Consider the following 21,542-nt stretch of genomic DNA (forward strand, 5'->3'; position numbering starts at 1 on the left):
GTTGCCAGATTCAATGGGTTCTGTGTATGGGGCTTGACCACTTGTTTTTTTGTCATGTCTTCCCACACACCCATGATCCCATATTGACATTTAGGAATGTAAGTTATTCTGTTTTTTTTGTTTTCACTATTAAAATGAGCATATTTACTGATTCTCTTAAGAAGTATGTTTACATAAATTGTGTTATTTAAGATTTTAAAACATAGTTTTCTTTGTGTGTTTGTGTTTTGTGTGTGTGTGTGTTCGCGCGCGCATGTCACATGAGTGGTTAGTGCCCTCAGAAGCCAGGACAAAGCATTGGATCCCTTGGAGCTGGAGTTTGAGGCAGCTGCTTGTTAGTAACCCAGTATGTGTGGGAACAGAACTTGAGTCCTTTGGAAGAGCAGTCATTGCTCTTTATTGCTGAGCCATCTCTGCAGCTCCTTCTTATGAATCCCCACCCCCCGAGCAACAGAAGGTTCTTTACAAAATATTTTCCATAAAAAGGGGGCATTAGGTCTGAGGTGGTGGCGAATCACTAAATTAAATCAAGGCTTGGCATTTGTAGAAAGAGATGGCCAACAGGCACAAGAAGGGCTGGTTGAGGCTCGAGGTGAAAAGAGGAGACTCGGAGTTGAGAGCCTCATTTCTTGGTCACTCCATGTCCTACATGGTTAAGAATAGTTCTGGGCCTTGGGAGCTCTCCTGGCTGTAGGTGGGCAGAGCTCCACTATGCTGGAAGACTTTACAGGCCAGGCAGCAATGGCAAGAAAAGGGCTCCTTGCCTGCATGCCAAGGAGAAGGGCACAAGTAGACACATTTATGTGACTCCTTAGGAAGCCCCTCTAGGTTAACTAGGAGAAGCGTGATAGGAGGAGATGAGCTCTGTGGATGAGAGAACCAAGAATAACAGGTCTGGGTATCTGGACATGGCCTCATTTGCATCCATAGGATAGAAAGGCTGAGAGAGTATGGGTTCCTCTGACCATAGGTATCTTCCATCTTGACTAACAACAGCTACCCTATCCCTCTGGAGGGTAACTCCACAGTCTCCTCAAGTAGAGCATGTCCTGGTTAGCCTTAACTGTCAACATGATAGAAACTAAAAATTATCTCAATTGAGCAACTGCCTACATCAGACTGGCTTATGGGCTTGTCTGTGGGAGACTGTCTTGTTGTAATTGATGTTGGAGGGCTCAGCTCACTGTGGGCAGCATCATTCCCTAGGCAGGTAGCCCCGGAAAGACCTCAAGATTTCTTGGTACTTGGTTTGTTAAGTTTAAAAGCAAGGATAAAATTATAACTATTCCAAATGGATAGAAGACACAGTTTTATCATAAATAGCAAAAGTGCGGAAGTGCTCTGGAGTATGTAAAGAATTATCAGGTGTTTGTCTCTGGGGTGCTCTATGTTGATGCATAAAGACAGCTTGTTACCAGTGCTTGTAGACTGTGTATAGGACCTGAATGATCCTCTAAGTGAAGAGACACACCAAACAAACATTTTTCAACCCATGGGTTGCGACTCCTTTGGGGCCAAACAACTTGCTCACAGGGGTCACAAATCAGATATCAACATTACAATTCATAATAGTAGAAAACTTAAAGTTATGAAGTAGCAACAAAAATAATTTTATGTTTGGGGGTCACCACAACATGAGGAACTGTATTAAAGGGTCACAGCATTAGGAACGTTGAGAACCACTACACTAAATAGCCCCAAACCCAATGTTTTAAACATACCCAATTGCAACTGTCTACTACACACACAGAGATCTGAGAAACAGGGAGGTCACAGGCTTACCACACAGAAGCCCACCTCACTCACCCTGTTGTCTTCGGGAGTAGGAGGAAGAGGCTTCTTTGAAGCTGAAACAGGAAAAAGAGAAAAAGATGAGCATGAAACCCCAGCCTTTCAGAGAAAAGGGGCCCAAGGAGAGGAGCGCAAAAAAGGGGCAGAAGGAGATGATGAAATACAGACACGGGCATCAACCTTGCCAGAACCTGTCTTTCATCTCTGGCACTTGCTAGTTTCCAATTCCCCTTTCTAGAAGATTCTAGAGACTCCCAGAAGCCAGTATTTTAGGCTTTCCTTCTGTATCTCCTGGCTGGGAAGGGGCCAAGATTTGGGCTCTTCTCTGCAGGTAGAAAGACTTCCATGAATACATATGTCACCTTCTGAGCTCAGGAGTGGGAATATGTGACTCAGACAGTGAGTCACTACCTTCCTGATGCCACCGTGGGTTTGATGGGGTGGGAGAGCATTGTGCTTTCTGAGTGGGCTGAGGCTTGCTTTTAGTTGCCTTGAGGCATTTAGATACATATTCTCCACGCCTTCCTTCAAACTCGCCTCTCCTTCAAAATCAATCTCTCTCATTTTTTTAAAAAGTTTTTTTTTTAATACAATCCTTTCTCATTTTATATAGCTATCCCCATTACCACTCTCTCCCTTTCTCCCACCTCATCCTTCCCCCCCTCCAACCACTCCCCGATTCACTCCTCAGAAAGGCTTTCCATGGGGAGTCAACAAAGTCTGAGTCTTCACTTGGAGGTAAGATCAAGACCCTCCCCCCTATAACTAGGCTGAGCAAGGTATCCTTCCAAAGATAGTGGGCTCCAAGACACCAGTTCAAACACTAGGGATAAATCCTGGTCCTACTGCCAGTGTCCCACAGGCTGCCGAAGATTCACAACTGTCTCCCCATATTCAGTGGGCCTAGTTTGGTCCTATGCAGGTTCCCCCAATATCCATCCAGAGTCAGTGAGCTCTCACTAGCTCAGGTCAGCTGTTTCTGTGGGCATCACCATCATGGTCTTGACCCCTTTGCTCATTCTAACTTCTTTGTGCCTTCGTATCTCCTCTTTCTTGCCTCTTTTATCTCTTCTTTTCCTTCTCTGCTTCCTTTATCTTCATTTCCATCTCTCAGTTGATCTATAGACTATGTTCCTTATATCACAGGCCAGGCCTAGAAACTATGGACACCAAATTTGTGTGTGTGTGTGTGTGTGTGTGTGTGTAAGGGGGGGAGTGGGGAGAGGCATGGGCATGTATAAAAGTTTCAATTCAGTACAATGAATTCCTTAAGCACTGGAGATAAGAGAATGGCCTGTTCAGGGCGGCTGGGAGGTTTTCATCCCTACATGTGGTAGAGTTGAAGATAGCCCATATCATGGATGTGGTAGATAAGATTCATATGTGGACACCAGAGCCCAATGCCATGCTGGCTCCTTGAGCAAGGGTAGGTTGGAATATTGACTTGTGTAAACAGTGAACAGATGAAGAAGTCAAACACAATTAGAACTCTAGCTTCTGGGCTGGGGTTATTATAAGTCAGTGGTAGATCTCTTGTATGAAAGAGCCCCAGGTTTAATCACCAGTGACACACACACAGAGGTCTGGTTTCTATTTAGTATGGGACCTGGACCAGCAAACTGGATTAATCCTAGCATCACCAGAGCACCTTCTTTGCCAGGCCATCTTCTGATTGGCCACTTTCTCTTTCTCTGGTGATCTTGCTCTATTTGCCCGTATTCTCTCTTGTATAATGTGGAGATGGGATGTAGTTAGGACTGGCTATGGTGGTAGAAATGTGTTTCTAAGTCATTTCCTCTCAGCCATTTTGCTATTGCTCAGATGCTGCAGTATCTCAGACTTGGCTGCTTTCATCACAAATAAGAAAGGCTAATGGACATGGTTCCCATTTACTGAGAGCTCATTAAGAGTTGGCAATGTGCTAAGAGCTTTCTACTACCCGGATGAGTCTTCCAACAGTCACTTGAAGTAGTTTCCTATTATTCTATCATTTAGGAAGAAATTACCTGAGATGCTCAGAAAGGTTAAGGAGTTCATAAAGTTATGCAACAAGAAAAGAATGTGTTGGGATCTTTTATTTTTTAATTCCAAAGCTCTATGCTCACAGACCTTGCACTGTCTATGTATTCAATACAAGAAATCCTCAGAGTCTTTACCCCAGGAATATGATGTGTTGTTGTGTGCACAGTGAAGCATGTTTCCCCAAACTGCTTGCAATCCTGCCAAAACTACGATGAGTGACGCTACCTAAGTCAGAAGAGATGGCAGTGGGTTGGTGTGCAAATGCAAAGTTATCAGCCAAACGGCTGCACCTCACATGCATGGCCATGGCTGAGAGCTGTCCAGTTACTGGGGTCAGCATGGAAGGACAGGTAAATATATGTCCTTCCAAACGGTAGTCATATCGAGTTACTCAATCACTCCGAACACTTCAGTCACATGCCTCAGGGTGAGAGGAAGCCCGAGAACCCTGCTGAGGGGCATTGCAACCTACATGGGGAAAACTGCAAAATGGAAGCAGATTCGAAGGGGAGTGGGTGAGGGATTACATCATCTTAGGGTTCTGGGACTTCTTGTACCACTTTAGAAGTGAGGTCATTAGGGTCCCAGGTTGCCAGGTGACTCCTACAAGGGTCCACAGAAGGGTATTGGTAGGGATCAGAGGTCAGCTCTGCTTCTGGAGGGGTACCTACTCAGGAGCTAGGCATCCTGCCAACCCCCAAGGAGATCCATGCCATCAAACTTCTGTTCTCTCTCCGCAGATACAGCCAGCAGGACCAACAGCACTAAAGAGTGGGCGCTGACCTCCGCGATGCTAAGCATCATTCACGTAGGCCAACAGACTGATGACCTTGATTCTTTCTTTTCCAAGTGCGAGGTGAGAAGCAGTGGTTTCTAAAATGGCCGTGAGAGGCTGTGACTCAGGAAGCCATGGAAAACCCAACTGTGTGTTATATCCGCCTTGTGTCAGGACAGTAAAAACCACAGGATGAGAAACTGTCTGTGCAAGGAGGGGCTGAGAGGTGAGAAAGCTGGACGTAAGACATTCGTGTCACCCTTCCTCACTGTGTGACCTTGAACTGCTCCAGGCCGTCCATTTCTTTGAGTCGCTCTCCACCCGAGACAGCAGTGAAGAAGCAAAGCAGGGCATTGTAAACATGCATCTGAGTCTAGAGCTACAGTTCACTGGAGGTGTCCCCAAGTCACCATGACATCAGATACAAATGAAGACACGGTCCAGTCCCCAGAACTGGGCTTTTGTTGGGAAAACCAAGAATAAGCTTTTTTTAAACTTTACATTTAGACTATGGATTCTTTTTCTCTGAGACTGAGCAGGTCAAGGTCAAGTCTGAAGATCAGGCAGGAAGAAGCCAGAGTTAGAATTAAGAGAAGTTTTCTCTCTCCCTCAAGCTTTTGGAGTTGAATTTATATAGTTAGATATATGCGTGGGGGTGATGTCACTAAAAGAAATATTATCTATTTAAGGCTGTCTCCATAATTTAAGATCTAAGACCACTCAGACTTCCCGACAGGCTCCTACAGTACTCCCAGCTTCACTGTTGTCTACCAGTGCCCCATGGAGCTTGTTAACATGCACATTCTCATCTATTAGACTGGGCAGGGTCAGATATTTTTTTTTAATACTTATGACTAGCTTCCAGATAGTTATAGGTGACCAAGGATCACACTTCAAATGCATGAGCTATGACATGGAAAGGCATGGAAGGGATGGTAGATAGAGGTGCCCCAATAAAAATTCTGGAACTAGAGAATTTTGCCTTCGGTCTCTGAACCCCCATTGATAGGAAGCTGAGATGGTTCCCTCTTGTCTCTTTCCCAAAGTCTTACCGTTCTTGGTTGGGTCATAGGGGGCACAGCCTACTGCAAGTTTCTCCAGTTGGGAGCAGCATCTCCACCGCCCATCCATCCAGAAATTAGGGTGATACTTGGACACCAGGCTGTTGTTATTCCTTGTTTCTGTAAGAAGTTGATACCAACAGAGAGCTCATTTCCAGACCAGTTGATTGAGCACTACCATACTAGGAGAGCTAGGGCCACACAGAGAAATGCTGTCTCGAAAAACAAAACAAAATAACAACAACAAAAGATAGAAGAAAATGAACGTAGCTGGGGATCTTCATTAATTTTGGCTTAGTGTCTATTTTCCACCCAAGGCTACTGGACTTGAGAGCTTTCCTGCTGACCCATCGCTGGCTGGTTCGCAGCCCATTTGAAATTCATTGACCCTGGTAGCCTACAACATTACTTTAACCTCATTTTTTAGACAGAAGAACTGTGGCTTCAGACACAGTAAGGGTCTTGCTTCCTTACTCCTCACAGCTGCTTAGAGACAGGTTTCCTGATACATAGGGGGCTTCAGGCTAAAGAATGAGAACAGTAACATTGATCAAGAACTGTTTGGGGATGAGACTTTTAAATGCACTAACTCATTTGATTCTCATAACAGCTTTCTGACTGTTCTTGGATGACTTTTATAGCCAAGGAAACAGAGGTGCACAAAGGTCCAGGTGAAACACTAACAACCGTCTCTTCTTGGACTTGCCCTACAGAATCCTGTCTCCATATCTCAAGGACTAAAACACTGTGTGGGCTCTAATTATGCTGCCAGGATTGTGAGGATGAAGAAATAGCTAGATGACTGGGCATGGTGGTGCACACCTGTAATTCTAGAAAATTGGAAGTCAAACTAGGTTCTGTGAACCTCTGTCTAAAAAACAAACAAACAAAAAACAAAACAAAACAACAAAAAAAAGCTAATACTTCCTGGGCATTAGAACTACAACTGTTAGTTCTAAGAGTTTTATACACTGTAGCTCTGCAGAGAGATTCTATTACCCCCCTCCCCTCTCCAGTTTAACAGCTGGGAAAACTGAAGTTAAGAACTTGCCCAAGAGCACAAGGAAGAGCCAGGATGCCAACCCCTGGGATCTAACCAGAGGGGTTCCTACCCTGACCTTTCTTGCTCTTCTAGAGGAAGCAAACATTTTTTAAATTCCAGATTGTAAATATTTTAGGTTTGAATGGCCAACAGGCAAAATGGTCTCATGTAGACACTTATATAGTCCTTTTAAATGATTTAAAATATAGGAACTGTTTTCATCTTGGAGCCTTACATGAACAGGTGGTGGGCTAGACTTGGCCAATCCTTAAATTATACTTGTTTCTGCTCCTGGCTGGGCCCATGATAAAAACTCAAGGCATTGACTCACAACAAATGAGATAATTTTGAAAACCATTTGCTCACAGATATCAATGTGTTTCTTTCTGGATCCCAAACCCAGTACTGGACCGAGGTCCCGGTGACACGGGAGTTTAATTACCTTCTTTTAGGGTGAGCACCCAGCGCTGCCGGCTCTCACAGTCTGGAGCAAACACATACAGGAGGTAGTTGTCATGCATGACCTAGAAACACACAAGAGTCCAAGATGAATAGGGCATCTGAGCTGGGCCCATGGTGGGTTCATTAAAAATGGACCAACTGGCTGTAGCTGTAGCTCAGAGGTAAAACATTTGTCTAGTACATGCTCGGGACCCTGTGTTCAATCCCAGCACTGGGAAAAACCAAGCTAGGGTTATCTGCTCTTCAGGCTGGCAAACATAAAGGTATCTGGGATACGGGAGGAGAGATCTACTCCATTGGAACTGTAAGCACAAAAGGTGGTGAGTAAGATAAGACTAAAAGGTACAATGACCAGCCTAATAGAGCTTTCCACAGTGAGAACTGTCTGTGGCCTGGGCTGTCAACACGTGACTCTCTAGTAGCAAGTGGCTATCCATCCATCCATCCACCCACCCACCCACCCATCCATCCATCCATCCATCCATCCATCCATCCATCCATCCATCTTCCTTCTTTCCCTTTCTTCCTCTCTCTCTGTCTCTGTCTGTCTGTTTGTCTGTCTGTGTGTGTGTGTGAGAGTGTGTGTGTGTATGTGTGTGAAATACACTCATAATGGTGTGAATGTGGAACTCAGAGGACAATTCTCAGAGTAGAGTTCTTTCCTCCCACTTTCTGAGGTCAAGAACTCATGTCACCAGGTCTGCACACAAGGGCTTCTACGTGCTAAGCCATCTGACTGACCCTTTGAAAATCATTACTTATTTAACACTATCTAATTCTGATTGTCATTTATCTATATATAAACGTTCACATTCCACAGGTGGCTGCTATTTCGAATAGCATAACCATCTTCATATAGTTTTCAGATTGTGAGATCTGAAACCGCAGACGAGAAACTGAGGAACTACGCCCTCTTCACGGCCAGGGCTGTAGTAAGTGGCAGACCACTGCACAGCATGTATAAAGCCCCAGGTTCAATCCCCAGCCCTATGGGAAAGCAAGAACCTGTCCTAGAGCCTGTGCCTTTATGGAATGAATGAATGAATGAATGCATGGCACCGGTTAGAGGACTAACACTCAGCCCTTCCTGGGGGCTTGGTCTAAGCTCTCAGCATGGGTGAGACATGTCCTTTCCCCATCTTCTCTCACTAGGGCTGGGGATTCTAACCATGGTCCAGGGACAGAAAGTTATCCACTGTATTCCTGATGGGCTTACCTGAAAAGGGTATTTATAGTGGCATGGGATGCTAATGTCACTCTTGACGATCTCCACACACTTGATTCTGGAAAGTTCAATGGAGCCTTTCAATGTGCGCTTCTTCTGTGAGGAGACATTACATCCGTTTAAGTGAGAGACACTGTTTTCATTTTGATTGTTTCCAGATACTTACTACTAGGAAATTTTCCCTCCCCTTGTAAGCCAGCTGTAGTGTTCCTAATCAAACATCCTGAAGCTGCCTTAGTCTGAGAGAGACTCTGAGCAGACTCTTGGGAGAAGGGCCTCTGAAGGGTCACGATGGGGACTGATTTTTCTATTCAGTCATCCACAGCGATACACACCATGGTCCTGTTGACACTCGGCAATGTGTGTAGGACTCACGGCTGCGATGGGTTGTATACTCAGTGGGAAAAGAGTCACATGAGTGGCATTTCCTACTCTCTCTGTAATATCAATGACCTCTTTAGTAACTGTGCTCAGGCTTCAGGGTAGTGAAGTATATAAGTGATGTCTTTACCACATCTGGCTTTCGCAAGTCTCCTAGTCATTCAAAGTTCCACAGTAACACCCCTGCAGTACATTCCCATTCTGTTAACTACCTTTGGACACCCATTTCACCCTCCCCTGGAAAATCGTACTGGTCCCATGCCTCAGTCCTTCGGGAGCTTGTTAGAGGTGTGGTCCGCATAACTGATGGTGCCTTGTTTGATAAATGATGTCCAATGTTACCTAAACATCATTGTGCTGAGGAAATGGATCCTAAGAGACGGGCCACCTTGCCCTGTGAGACGTCCTGTTAGTGGGATTATCAGGCTCTAAGTGAGGTGAGCTGGAGTGCCTAGAATGTGGCTGCCATTGTGTTTCAGTCAGCTATGGAATCATTTGTGAAAGACATCATTAGATGTCATCTTTCTGAAGGGGCCTAAAACCAACACAAGAGTGGAAGGGTGGGGTGCGAGGCTGGGGTTTGCTTCTCGTTGGTGCCATGAACTCAGGCAGTACATCTAACTTCCAAGAACCCTTTTATTTATAGCCTGTGAGGACAACCCCTGGCTCTTGGGGTTGGTCAGAGAGTAAGGCAGGGTGATGAAAATAAACTGTAACAGGGGCTTTAATAAAGGGCACCTTCCAAAGGGGTGAAGGAAGGGCCAACTATTGCAAGAGAATGGTGGCACGTGGGTAGTTGTACACCGTCAGATTCTCCAGAACAGAAACCAGTCTTTGTCTTTTGATCCTCTGCCTGGAAACTGATCTGCACTTACTAGTTGAGGCACAGACTGATGAAAATAGTCAGGATGTGTGGAGCAGACTCTACTGAATACAGGGAAGCTTTGTGAAGTTTCTTTGCAAATTTTCTTTGCAAAACTGTTTTATGAACTTTTTTAAAATTCAAAAACAAATCTATTCCTGGTTATACAAGCAAAACAATATGGAAAATTACATGAGAAGTAAATATTTACAGGGCTGCATTATCCTACCTCTCTTCATGGTCCCGAGGCAGCCAAGATTAACATTTTGCTTGTTTATATGTTTATTTTGAAAGAGAGAGAAAGAGAGAGAGAGAGAGAGAGAGAGAAACCAGAGATGGACATGAGATGTCTTCTTTGATTGTTCTTGATCTTATTTTTATAAGGCAGACTCTCCCACTGAACCTAGAATTCCCAAGTGACCAGATTAAGTAGTCTGTGAGCACCTCCTGTTGTCATCTCCCCAGCTGGCACTATGGGCCCATGCTGCCACCATCAGCTCCTTACACAGGGCTGTCAAGGGCCTGGAACTTAGGTTTTCATGGCTATATGCCAAGCAATTTACTGATGCAGCCATCTCCCCTGCACAACTTTAGGGTATATATAAACAAAAATGAGCATCTGATTTACACATTGGCCTCATGGCTGCTTTGGTAATCTAGTCCTGTTAAGAGGCCTACCCTCTGGACTCCAAGTCCCATAGAGGCCCCAATATGGCCCATCGTTGAAGCCCTCAGGCACTGCCAGTTTGCACCTCAGCAGCAGAAGTGCACAGAGTCCTGCCTGTCCCATCTGCAGTCCCTGGCCATTGGTGAGCTCAAGCTGATGGGTGTTGTCTTCTTCCAGAACGGCTCTGGTGAAAAACTCTTCTCTCTTTGAAAACTACCGAGTTCTGTAATGTAGGCTCAGTTCCTAGCATAGTGGCTGATCCTTTATCGTCCTTGGCTAGGGCATCATCCTGGACCCCGTTTAAGCAATCTCAACCAGATGTAAATCTAATATGTTTGGCTATCCTGGAAATTTTTACTGAAGGACCACAATGAACAAGGCATTGCTCTGAGTTCAGTAAACAAAGTAATGAACTGTAGTAGTTTTTTTTTCCTCTTTACTCTTTGGAAGCCTGCCACCCATCTCCCAAATAAATACGCACACTGAGAGGTATAATTACTTATACATGCCCAGCCTTAGTTTGGTTGTTTCTGGCCAGTTTTTCTTAAATTATCCTGTCTACCTTTTGCTCCTGGGCTTTTATCTTTCTCTATTCTCTATACCTTTCTTTACTTCTTACTCCATGGCTTGCTGTGTAGCTGGGTGGCTGGCCCCTGACTTCTTCCTTCCTTCTCCTTCTCTTGCTCCTCTATCTTCTCTTCCCAGATTTCTTCTCCTATTTATTCTCTCTGCCTGCCAGCCCCACCTTTCCTTTCTTCTGCCTAGATATTGGCTGTTCAGCTCTTTATTAGACCAATCAAGTGTTTTAGATAGGCAAAATAACACAGCTTCATATAGTTAAACAAATGCAACATAAAAGAATGCAACACGTCTTTGCAGCATTAAACAAATGTTCCACAGCATAAATAAATGTAACACATCTTCAACTAATATTCCACTGTCCATCCTTTCATGGGGTCATAGGCAGCCCTCACTTATGATGGTTTGTTTCAGTTTTTGACTCTATGTTGAGGTAAAAACAAAACTTCATGACCAGGCATAGTGGAGCATGTTGGTAATCACAGTACTATGCAGACTGAAGCAGGAGGATCGAGAGTTCTAGGCCAGTCTAGGCTACCTGCCAAGACCTTGCCTCAAAAATAAATAGTTGATCACTGTAGCAATGCCAGCACTTAAGGAGCAGAAGCAGGAGGATTACTGTGAATCTGAAGTCAGGCTCCAGATACTGTACATAGTGAGTTCTAGGCCAGCCAGGTCTACACAGCAAGCTCCCACCTCAAAAAATTAAATCAATTATCCATCAAAGAAAGAAAAGAAACTTAAACTTCAAAAGTTGAGTTTTAATCTTCTTCTAGGCCAGTGATATCTCACATGATAGTATTGACATACTGCTGGGCAGAAGGCCATAGCCACTGGGTCACAAGACCATGAGAGTAGACACCAGGCTCTCTGCGGTGAGCTGCATTGCTAAGCTGTGGTATTTGGTATGCTAGGTGTTCAGCTCACAGTAAGTTTAGAAGGATGTAACTCCTTCTTAAGTTTGGGAGGTCAGAAAGGAGAAGCAAGTGCTGAAAAGGCAATGGGATGGGCAGATGTCATCAGGACAGGCCCCTGGAGAGAGGGCATTGACACAGACCATGAAGTCCAGCAGGGGATGTCTGTGACCAGGGAGGGATGAGCACTCAGTGAGTTGAGTCCCTAGAGCAGTGATTCTCAACCTGTGCGTCATTTGACCCCAAATCTAAACCCTTGGGATTTGGGGTCAAATGATCTTTTGCAAAGGTCACCTAAGATCATTGGAAAACACAGATACTCAAATTATGAATCACAAGAGCAACAAAATTACAGTTATGAAGTAGCAGTGAAAATAACTTCATAGTTGGGGGTCATCACAACATGAGGAATTGCATTAAAGGGTTGTAGCATTAGGAAGGTTGAGAACCACGGCACTAGAGCAAAACGTCTGCGCAGAAAAGCTCTAATTAAGCCTCTCCTTGCGATTATGGCACACAGTGCAGGGAGACAGACATATCTGGAGGCAAAAAGAGGGGTGGAAATCCTATGTGATGTTCTGAAGCTGCAGTGTTCAATAAAAATTCAAACCGAATGTGAGCTGGACATGGAATTTAAAATTCCACCACTTTGGGGGTTGAGACAGCGGAGTTTCCACAAGTTTGGAACCAGCCTTGACTACATAGCCAAGGCTACCATTCCTCAAAATAATTTCTTTCCTATAAGTATGTTCAGAAAAGCAATAGCAGCAAATCAAATCAATTTAGATAACTATGCTATTTAACCCCAAGCATCTTAACTAAGCATAAAAGTTGATCAATTCCTCGTTAGTCCTAACCTTTGAAGTCTTCTATTTTTCACACACCTCAGCTTGGGCGTGCCACGTGTAAGTGCTCACACACTTTTCAAGGAACATTCTTTCCTTCTGCACAGATGACTCCCAGTATCCATTTGTTCCTTACCTGTCAGCCTTTTCAGTCAGAGAGAACTGATTGGCTACCATTAACTTCACTCTTAGTCCCTAGTATCTGCCTGGGTCCCCACCCCCCATCTCTCCTGTCAGTCTCCCAGAATTTTACAGCATTTGATGCGGGACACAGCAGCAGGCATAGATGCTCCCTCCTCAACTGCTCCGTGGGAGCGGCGGGTCAGAAGCTAAACACAGGCCAGTCTCTGGGAAATGATGGTTGTCTGCAATCTTCCCAAACAACTGAGCTATATCTGAAAAACATCATGGGAAGGCCTGCCAAGAAAACCACACAAAAGCCACCAGAAGAGGGAGAGGCCATGTTAGCTTGTCCTCCCTCTTCCTTGTTATTCTGACTGTCGGCACCACACAAGGTCACAAGATTTTGGGTGGCATTGTTTCTCTTGTTGCCATGCTCAGAGCTACAGTGCCTCAGGAAATAATGCCAGCACTCAACAAATGGAACCTTGTGTTGTGAAATTAAGACATTTCTGTACTGTCAAGGACTAGAGTTAACTGAAAGAAGAAACAGCCTGAGAGACAACCTTTTGCCAGCCATACATGTGACAGAAGACTGATATATAAAATACACCAAAAACTAAAACAAAACAAAAAAAAAAAATCTCAACCACAGGAATGCAAACAACCCAACCAATACATGGGATCACAAAATGAACAGTCAGTTTCCAGAAGAGAAACTCAAATGCCATTAAATACGTGAAAAAGAACTCAGTTTTCCTAACTGTCGCAGAATTCCAAATTGAAACTATCTTGGGATTCTACCTCACCCCAGTTAGAATCTCAGTCATCAGGCAAACAAACAAGACAAATGCAGGCGAGAATATGGCAGAAGGGAAGCCTCCTACACTGCTAGCAGGCTGTACTGGTCCAGCCGTGATGGAGGTCAACACACTGGGTTCTCTAAAAGCTACAAGCAGATCTTCGACCTGAGCCAGCAGCACCTGGGTATTTACCGGAAAGACTCCAGTTCACTACATCCCCAAGAAACTATGCAGCAGCATTCAGAACAGCTAAGGCATGGACTCAGTCAAGGCGTCCATCAACAGAGAGGAAGGTCAAGACAAGGCTGGAGAGGTAGACAACAGAACTTCTTCAGCTACAAAGAAGACAAAGTTATGTGATTCGTAGAGAAATGGATGCAGTTGGAGACAGCCATAGTAAGCCAGGCTCAGGAAGATAAATAATATGTTTTCTTTCATATTCAGTTCCTAGATTTTAGAGATACATAAATCATGTCTGGATGTATGAAATGAAAGCGGAAGTGTTGAGAGAACAAAGGTTATGGGAGGAGGAGGGGCAGCACCGGGAGGGGTAGGTGCCTGTGTTTCTCTCCTTTCTGTAGCCCATCCTCACTGGACCTAGTCAAGTCACGCTGCTAGCCAGGGCAAGTTAGGACAGATGCCAAGGCCTGCTGCAAGCTGGGCAATGGCAGTCCGTCTCATGTCTGCCCTCTTTTCTTTCCTTCTTTCCATAAGATTTCTCACTCAGACATAAGCCCTATCGTCTGGCTTTCACTACAGCCGGGTTTCACTCTGTGGTTTACTACGAGGTTGGCAGAGGGGAAAGTATCTGGCTTCTTTTAAGGTCGGCCATCTTTTCAATATTAGTACCCTGGCTAGACAAAAGGTGAGAATTTTACCAAAAAATAAAAAAGGTGAGAATTTTACAAAAAGAAAAGAAACAGAACTATATTCTCATTTAACTTTCAGAGGGCAACTGAGGTTCTCCCTACTCAAATGATAAACATATTTTCTCATAAAATATTAAAAACAGAGATAAGAGGGCCATATCTGAGGTTTGGAAATAAGGCATAGAAAAAGAACATCCCCCAATATATATATATATATATATATATTGTTTGAACATTTTATCATTTATTTATTGTATTATTAATTAACAGGCAGGAAAGGGAGTAGAGAAAAAAGTAGAGCTCAATAAAAATCAATAAAAAAATAAACTTTACAAACAAATTCACCTCAAAAAAAGTTAACTAACAAATATCTTCCTCATATAGGACTTATCCAATGAAAACAACTGCTCAAATTGTACACAGATATGAAAGAAAGGATGCTGCCACAGTGTTACTTACTGTACTAGAAAAAAGAAATAAAACAAGAAAAATGTAAACATTCATCAACAGATAAATGGTTGAATCAGTGCATCAATCATCCTGCGGCAACTCTGTAGTTGCCAATAAAGGAGAAAGTTGTTCTATATAAAGGAACAAGAACATACATTAAATTCAAAAAGGAGATTTAAAGCAATAGCTGAACCCTCTTGTTTTTCTGAAAAATAATGAAATAGTTATTAGTATAGACAATATCAAAAACAGTATGGAGGAGGGGAAAGAGTCCAAGTTGCTAATGCTGGTTTCCTCATGTGTCAAACTGAAGAGTTTCACAGCAGAAGTAGTGTGTTTCTACTAGACTTGAAGATGTTTTTAAAATAGTAAGCGTGAGAAAGGACGAGAGGAAAAAAACAAAAAAGAATATTTCAAAGCTGTGAGAGCATTAAAACAACAGCACGCTGTATCACACCAGTGACGAGTGGATAGGGGGAGAAGAGAAAGGGGTTCAACTGAAAAGCTGGGTGTGAAAAATGACCTCTGCCCTGGTGACCCCAACACCCCATTAGTAAGAAGCTGTAACTAGGCAGCATCTGCCACCTGCCCTTCTGTATCCTTGTGGGGGTTCAAGTTCATAGCAGTTCCTCTCATGTTCTCAAGGGGCAGCCATTTTCTTCCTTCATTTTGTTCAAGAAAAATCACTGAGCTTTTGTGTGGATATATGTATCTGTGCGGCAATAGTTTCTAAGCTGAATCGGTGTTAGATGTAAAAAAAAGGAGAACGCAACAAAAATGTTAGTTTAAGTTTGTTCACAAGAAGTATGTGATGCTGGGGGTGTTGGTGTGTGCCTATGATCCCGGCATCTGGGTCTGAGGTAGCGTCATTGATTCCAAGCTACGCCAGACTCCAAAGCAGGACCTGGTCTCTGAGAGAACTAAATGGCACATGGTAAGTGTGGCTCCTCCATGTCCTGTGCACCATCTCTCGGCATCTCTAGTCTGTGAACTCTCTTCCAAAGGGCCCTCCCCATCTTTCCAGGGGAGGGCATTGGAGATGTTCAGTGAGTTTGAAAAACATCATTTTATCTGCCTTTTAGACCCCTAAGAGTCTGTAGCTAAAGGAGATAGTCAACAGTTTAGTTACAGCCCAGGAAATCATTTCACGGAGGCAATGTTTAAATGGTATTTGTTGGTTGGCCCGCTGAGGAACAGCAGGGAAGAGCGTCGTAGCAGGAAGGGGCATGTGTGGACCCCGCGACAGTATGTGTGGAACTCTCAATGGAAGTAGGTCAGAATGTGAGCTGCAGATTAACTGGAGGATGAATAGAAGCCGCTCCTGCAAGTTATAAACAGACTTATAGAAAAATGGGCAAAGGAATGTGTGTCTCTTAAAACATATGAAGAGATGCTTGGTTTCTATGACAACAGGAATACAAATAAAATCCACTTAGATTATTTTAAAGCTCTTGGACCAGCAAAGATGAAGGCATCAGATAATGGTGTTGTTGAGGTTTTGACAATAAACTTCACACACATGGCTCTGGGAAAGTGCAACTTCTGTGGAGAGCGACTTGGTCACCAAACGGCAACTGTAAATACCTTTTAACTCAGCAACTCCACATCTGGACACGGTTTTGATACATGGGGGCTTCTCAATCTCTGTACTGTTGACCATTTGGTTCTGACTTCTACCCACTGGACACCAGTAGCCACTACCTCTCCACATCTTCGGCAAGACCAAATGTCCCCAGGTAGGCAAGGTTGCCTCTGACTAACCATCATGGCTATATTCATTAAAGTGACACACTCTGCAAGGTTATTCACACCCATTGCTTTTAAAAACAAAACAGCTGGAAGTACACTAAATATACAATGGAAATGTTTTATCCATACAATGAGCTATTTTACATTTGCAAAAGATGAAAAGGCTCTATGCGGATCCATGATGGACTGACCTCCAAACTAGGCTGCTAGCCAATGGAGAGAAAAGAATGTTAAAGTAGTGTGTATAGCTTATACTACCACTGTATAAAAACAAAGAATCAGGCTTTTCTATTTGTATTACATGTATATGAATAAAGCATCATTGGAAAGTATGTAAGAAATTGGTGGTATCTGTTAACTTTTTATTTATTTTGTGTGTGTGTGTGTAGATGGCAAACACAATTTATGAGAGCTGGTTCCCTCACTCCACCATATCTGTCCCGGGGTTTGAAATCATATCACCAGGCTTGGTAGCAAGTGGCCTTATCTGCTGAGCCACCTTGCTGGCTCATATTGGTTTATCTGGGGCTAGAGAAATGGGGTTTGGGACAAAAACTGGAAGTTTTGTCACTACATAGTATTTGATTACTTTAAAAATATGGGCCTGGCGGTGGTGGTGCACATCTTTAATCTCGGCACTCTGGAGGCAGAGGAAGACAGATCTTTGTGAGTTCAAGCCAGCCTGGCTTACAGAAAGCTATGTTCCAGGACAACCAGACATATACAGAGAAACCCTGTCTCAAAAACCAAAACCAAACAAATAAATAAAGATACATTATGTATGGAAGAAGTTCTTTGTAAATGGCCTGTCACCAGAACATTTCTGTTCTGTCTGTTTCTGTGTGGAGATGAAGATGGGCAAATGCAGGTGACAGATGCACAGGGGAGAGGTCCAACAGGCACGGAGGAGGGGGCAGGCCCGTGCCCCAACAATCGACTCTACCACATGATCAACTGGATCAGTTTAAACACACGCACAAAAGCACCGAGAGAATTCCTGGCCTAATGCCTCTGAGCTTTGACGAGGATCGTTTTATTTTTATTTTTAGGTTTCAAAGGTATTTTTTTTTCAGTATGCTATGATTGATAAAAACTAAGGGATGCTTCTTGGTGCAAGGGCAGGCTCAGGACCTTCTGTTCCATTGTTTTATGCTGACAAAGGGAGAATATGCTTTATCTTTTTATTAGACTTACTTTTCTTGAGAAAGATCTGACGTCAGTTTGGGGCAGCAGGTTTATCTGCTCACTACATCCTGAGGCTCAGGCACCCATAGGTGAAGGTGGGTGAGGAACACCCTCCCCCCATCTTTCCTGACCCTGTCCTTACACATGTAAGTGTCCTGGACTCTGTACCTGTTGTTCAGGCATTTCTCCCTCTGAACTATTTAAATGGACAAGTGTATTGTGATTCTGATAGTGGCCCCTGAATTCCTTCTCCCAGGCCTTAATTTCTTGAATTTTTAGTGTTCTTTCATTCCCTCAAACAGGACTGGATACTTGGTAGCATTTTATAAACTGACACACATATTGCACACTCTACACATATAAACAGAAAAACAAACAAAACAAAACTAAAACAACAACCTCCCCCCCCCAAAAAAAAAACCGATGCCTATAAAAGCAAAGTATTTGAAAATCACAGCAACGGATTTTTTTTAAAGTAATTTCTTCTTGTAAAAATAAATGATTCTTAGAAAATACGAATGATTTTGTAACAAGCACTTGGCCACTTTTGGCAGCTTGTACAGTGCTTCAGCTCTTTGGAAAATGATGCCTCAGTCAATGGTTGAGCCCAGGAAATCTTATCCCGAGCAGATGAGATGGCTCAGCAGGAAAAGGCACTGAGTTTGATCCCCAGAACCGAGGTGGTAGGAGAGGACTAACTTCCAAAGGTTGTTTGCTGGCTTCATTTGTGGACTGTGGCATGCATGCACCTACTCTTACACTAAATAAATAGTGGTGAAATACTATTACCTATGATCTAGTTATTCTACAAAGAAATTCATCTTTAAAAAAAGCTTTTAAAAAGGTAGTCTTCTATTATATATTGTTTTCATTATGCCTGGAAACAACTTGAATGTTGAGTCATAAATGATAGATATGTTTATGTGGGCACATAAAACAGATAAGTTTGTCTTTGCAATGGCTAGATCAAATCATTAAAAATTTAAATATATGAGAAAATGATTAGTTTAAGGCCATATAGATATATAAAAGTGTATTTACATAAAAGAATGAATGGGCCGGGCAGTGGTGGCGCACGCCTTTAATCCCAGCACTCGGGAGGCAGAGGCAGGCGGATCTCTGTGAGTTCTCGAACTCACAGAGCCTGGTCTACAAGAGTTAGTTCCAGGACAGGCTCCAAAACCACAGAGAAACCCTGTCTCGAAAAACACACACACACACACAAAAAGAATGAATGGGGAAATAGAATATAAAATTGCCGTGCATTATAATTTTAAGTATTTGAAATTATATCTGCACAGTAATTTGATAGCTTTAGACAAAAAGTTATACAAAATGTTTTAGGTTTAGTTGTTTTATTAGCTACTTTTAGCAGTGTGGTAATCTGTTTTTTGTGGTATTGATCAATATTGATTTAATTGAATTCTAACTTGTTTTCTGTCTTCATTGCTAGGAGATACCTAGTCCTGACCCAGGTTATAAAATGCGTCAACTTCCTTCTATCTTTGGTTCTAGAAATGCCCTCCGAAAGACACAGAAAGCTAGGACATAAAGTAACCATAGAATAACCCAATGGATGAGATACTACATGTTGGGTCAACAGCCCTGACCTGGCTTCCTGGCTTCCTGGATTTCTGGCCTGCCCTGTGTGTAATCTCCAGCCCCACAGCACTCAGAACAACCACTTCCAAACACAAAACAAATGGTGTCCCATGGCTGTGCCCACCATTGGATAGCTTCTTGCTGTTTGAATAAAGTCATAACTCTTTGCCATGGCCCACGATGGCTCTCATAGCCTGGGTTTTGTACTCTCAAACTGCAGCCTTCTCTTGAACTATGCTCAAAGTTCTCTCCTCACATGGGTCCAGCTTTAAGTTACCTCGGGGTCCTCGAGTTTGCAGTTCCACTGCACAGAATGCCATCCTGGGTTTCTTTCAATCTTTTTCTTTTTTCTTTATTTTAACATGACTGAAACATCCATAATCTCCCAAACTCTGACTCTGGCCTACATACAGATTCCCTCTCTAACCACACTTCCTTCTAACTCTGCCCCACTTGCTGCACCACGTGCTGTTATGTTCTTCACTATGTGCTGTCTCCTCCACCTGCTTATGAGGGCAAATACCTCGTTCGTATTACTTAACACTGTATTCCTCACACCCACATCATTGATTGCGACACAGTAGGCATTTAAAAAATGATTAACAAACAATAAAAAATAAAAAATAAGAGGTTTCAAAAGGTTCTATGTAAGCTGACAAGAAAGAGGAGCAATTGGTAGTCCTATCCAGCTGTTAATTAAGCCTACAAACCACAACAATGACTAGCCTATCAAGACAGCCCCCATTGTGCAATAGTGGCACTTTTGTCTTAGGAGTAACCAACACCTGTTCAGTTGAACTTAAGGCCCCTTTTTTTGGGAGAGAATTCATGATTACTATTGTAAACCTAGCCAAGTGGAGAAGTCATAGATCCTAGAGGAGAACCCACTACTTTTAGATGTAATTTCTAACTGTATTCTAAATATTTATTTTTATACCCACAGATATGTGTAGCTCTCATCCTTCATCAAAGAGTTTCTTTTTATTGCAACAGACACTATTACAGAGATCCATAACTGGTCAAAATGCAGAGGAGAGGTGTCAGCAGGCTACTCAACCCCAATGGATACATCTGCAACATAATCCCTAAACCTAGGCTCAGGGAACATCACCAAAGAGGGAGCAGAAATATTTTAAGAGTCAGAGAACCAGTATGCCTGGTGCTAGGTAATGTCCCCTAGACAGGACAGGGAAAACGCATTCACGAACTCTCAACAATATGATTGCCTGAACAAGACAGGCATGACAAACCAGTTGACATGCCAACACAGATGGAAAATTCCTCAAGGTTCTACCTCTAGATGAAGTTAATGGTGATAAATGGCTGCTAACAGAGGGAGAACCAGTCTCCTCCAGGGTTGAGTTCCTCCATAGATTGTCTAACCCCAAGTAGTCAGCCTTGAATTCACGTACCTAGGAATGCTACGTGGACTCAGTAATCTCTATGGAACAATAATTAATGGAGAAGAGGGTATGAATGGGAGGCACAGCAGAGATGGAGAGGGCTGAGAAGGGTGAGGAGTGATGTAGACATAAGACACAGGGAAGAAGTTCTCAAAGTAATAATCCAATAAAAAAGAATGAAGCTGGATGCAATCGTATTTTAATCTGTTTTTGATTTTCACTTCCCTGATGGCTAATAAAGTTGAGCATTTTCCCATAAACTTGTTGGATATTTCAGCTTAGTCTTTCAGGAAGGATCTCTTCTTATCCTTTAAGGATTTTCAAATTAAAGTTTCACTGTTAAAGTGTTTATGTTCTTTAACTAGTCTGTATATAATCCCCCCTTTTTGTGTTTGTTTATTTATTTATTTATTTATTTATTTATTTATTTATTTATTTATTGTTTTGCTTTTTGGACAAGTCTCTGTGTAACATCTCTAGTTGTCCTGGAACTCAATCTGTAGACCAGGCTGGCCTTGAACTCACAGAGATCCACCTGCCTCTACCTTCCCTATCCTGGGATTAAAGTCGTGCACCACCACCACACAGCAACAAATCTCCTTTTAGATGACAATATAAGATTGTAAGTAACAGTTTATGAACAACTTTTGATTGATGGAAATTTCATGGAGACATGACATCTTATGCCAACCTCTTATTCTATTAAATCTACAAAAACTTGTATTGGGAGCATGG

The 21,542-nt window shown here is 43.0% G+C and overlaps 1 protein-coding gene across 3 annotated transcripts in view; it reads right to left on the reverse strand.

Annotated features, from left to right (window-relative positions):
* The window catches only part of Itk (IL2 inducible T cell kinase), a 63,324-nt gene that overhangs the window by 34,367 nt on the left and 7,415 nt on the right, over positions 1-21,542 (reverse strand). The window contains exons 2-5 of one of the 3 annotated variants that reach the window (XM_057774828.1): positions 8,370-8,471; positions 7,134-7,215; positions 5,641-5,769; positions 1,807-1,847 (exon numbers count right to left, since the gene is read on the reverse strand). In XM_057774828.1, the coding sequence (XP_057630811.1) occupies positions 1,807-1,847; positions 5,641-5,769; positions 7,134-7,215; positions 8,370-8,471 (354 nt within the window). Of the gene's footprint in view, positions 1-1,797; positions 1,848-5,640; positions 5,770-7,133; positions 7,216-8,369; positions 8,475-21,542 lie in introns of all 3 variants that reach the window. The other 2 variants (XM_057774826.1, XM_057774827.1) reach the window with 2 other exon arrangements.

This window comes from Chionomys nivalis, chromosome 7, assembly GCF_950005125.1.
Source record: "Chionomys nivalis chromosome 7, mChiNiv1.1, whole genome shotgun sequence".
NCBI lineage: Eukaryota > Metazoa > Chordata > Mammalia > Rodentia > Cricetidae > Chionomys > Chionomys nivalis.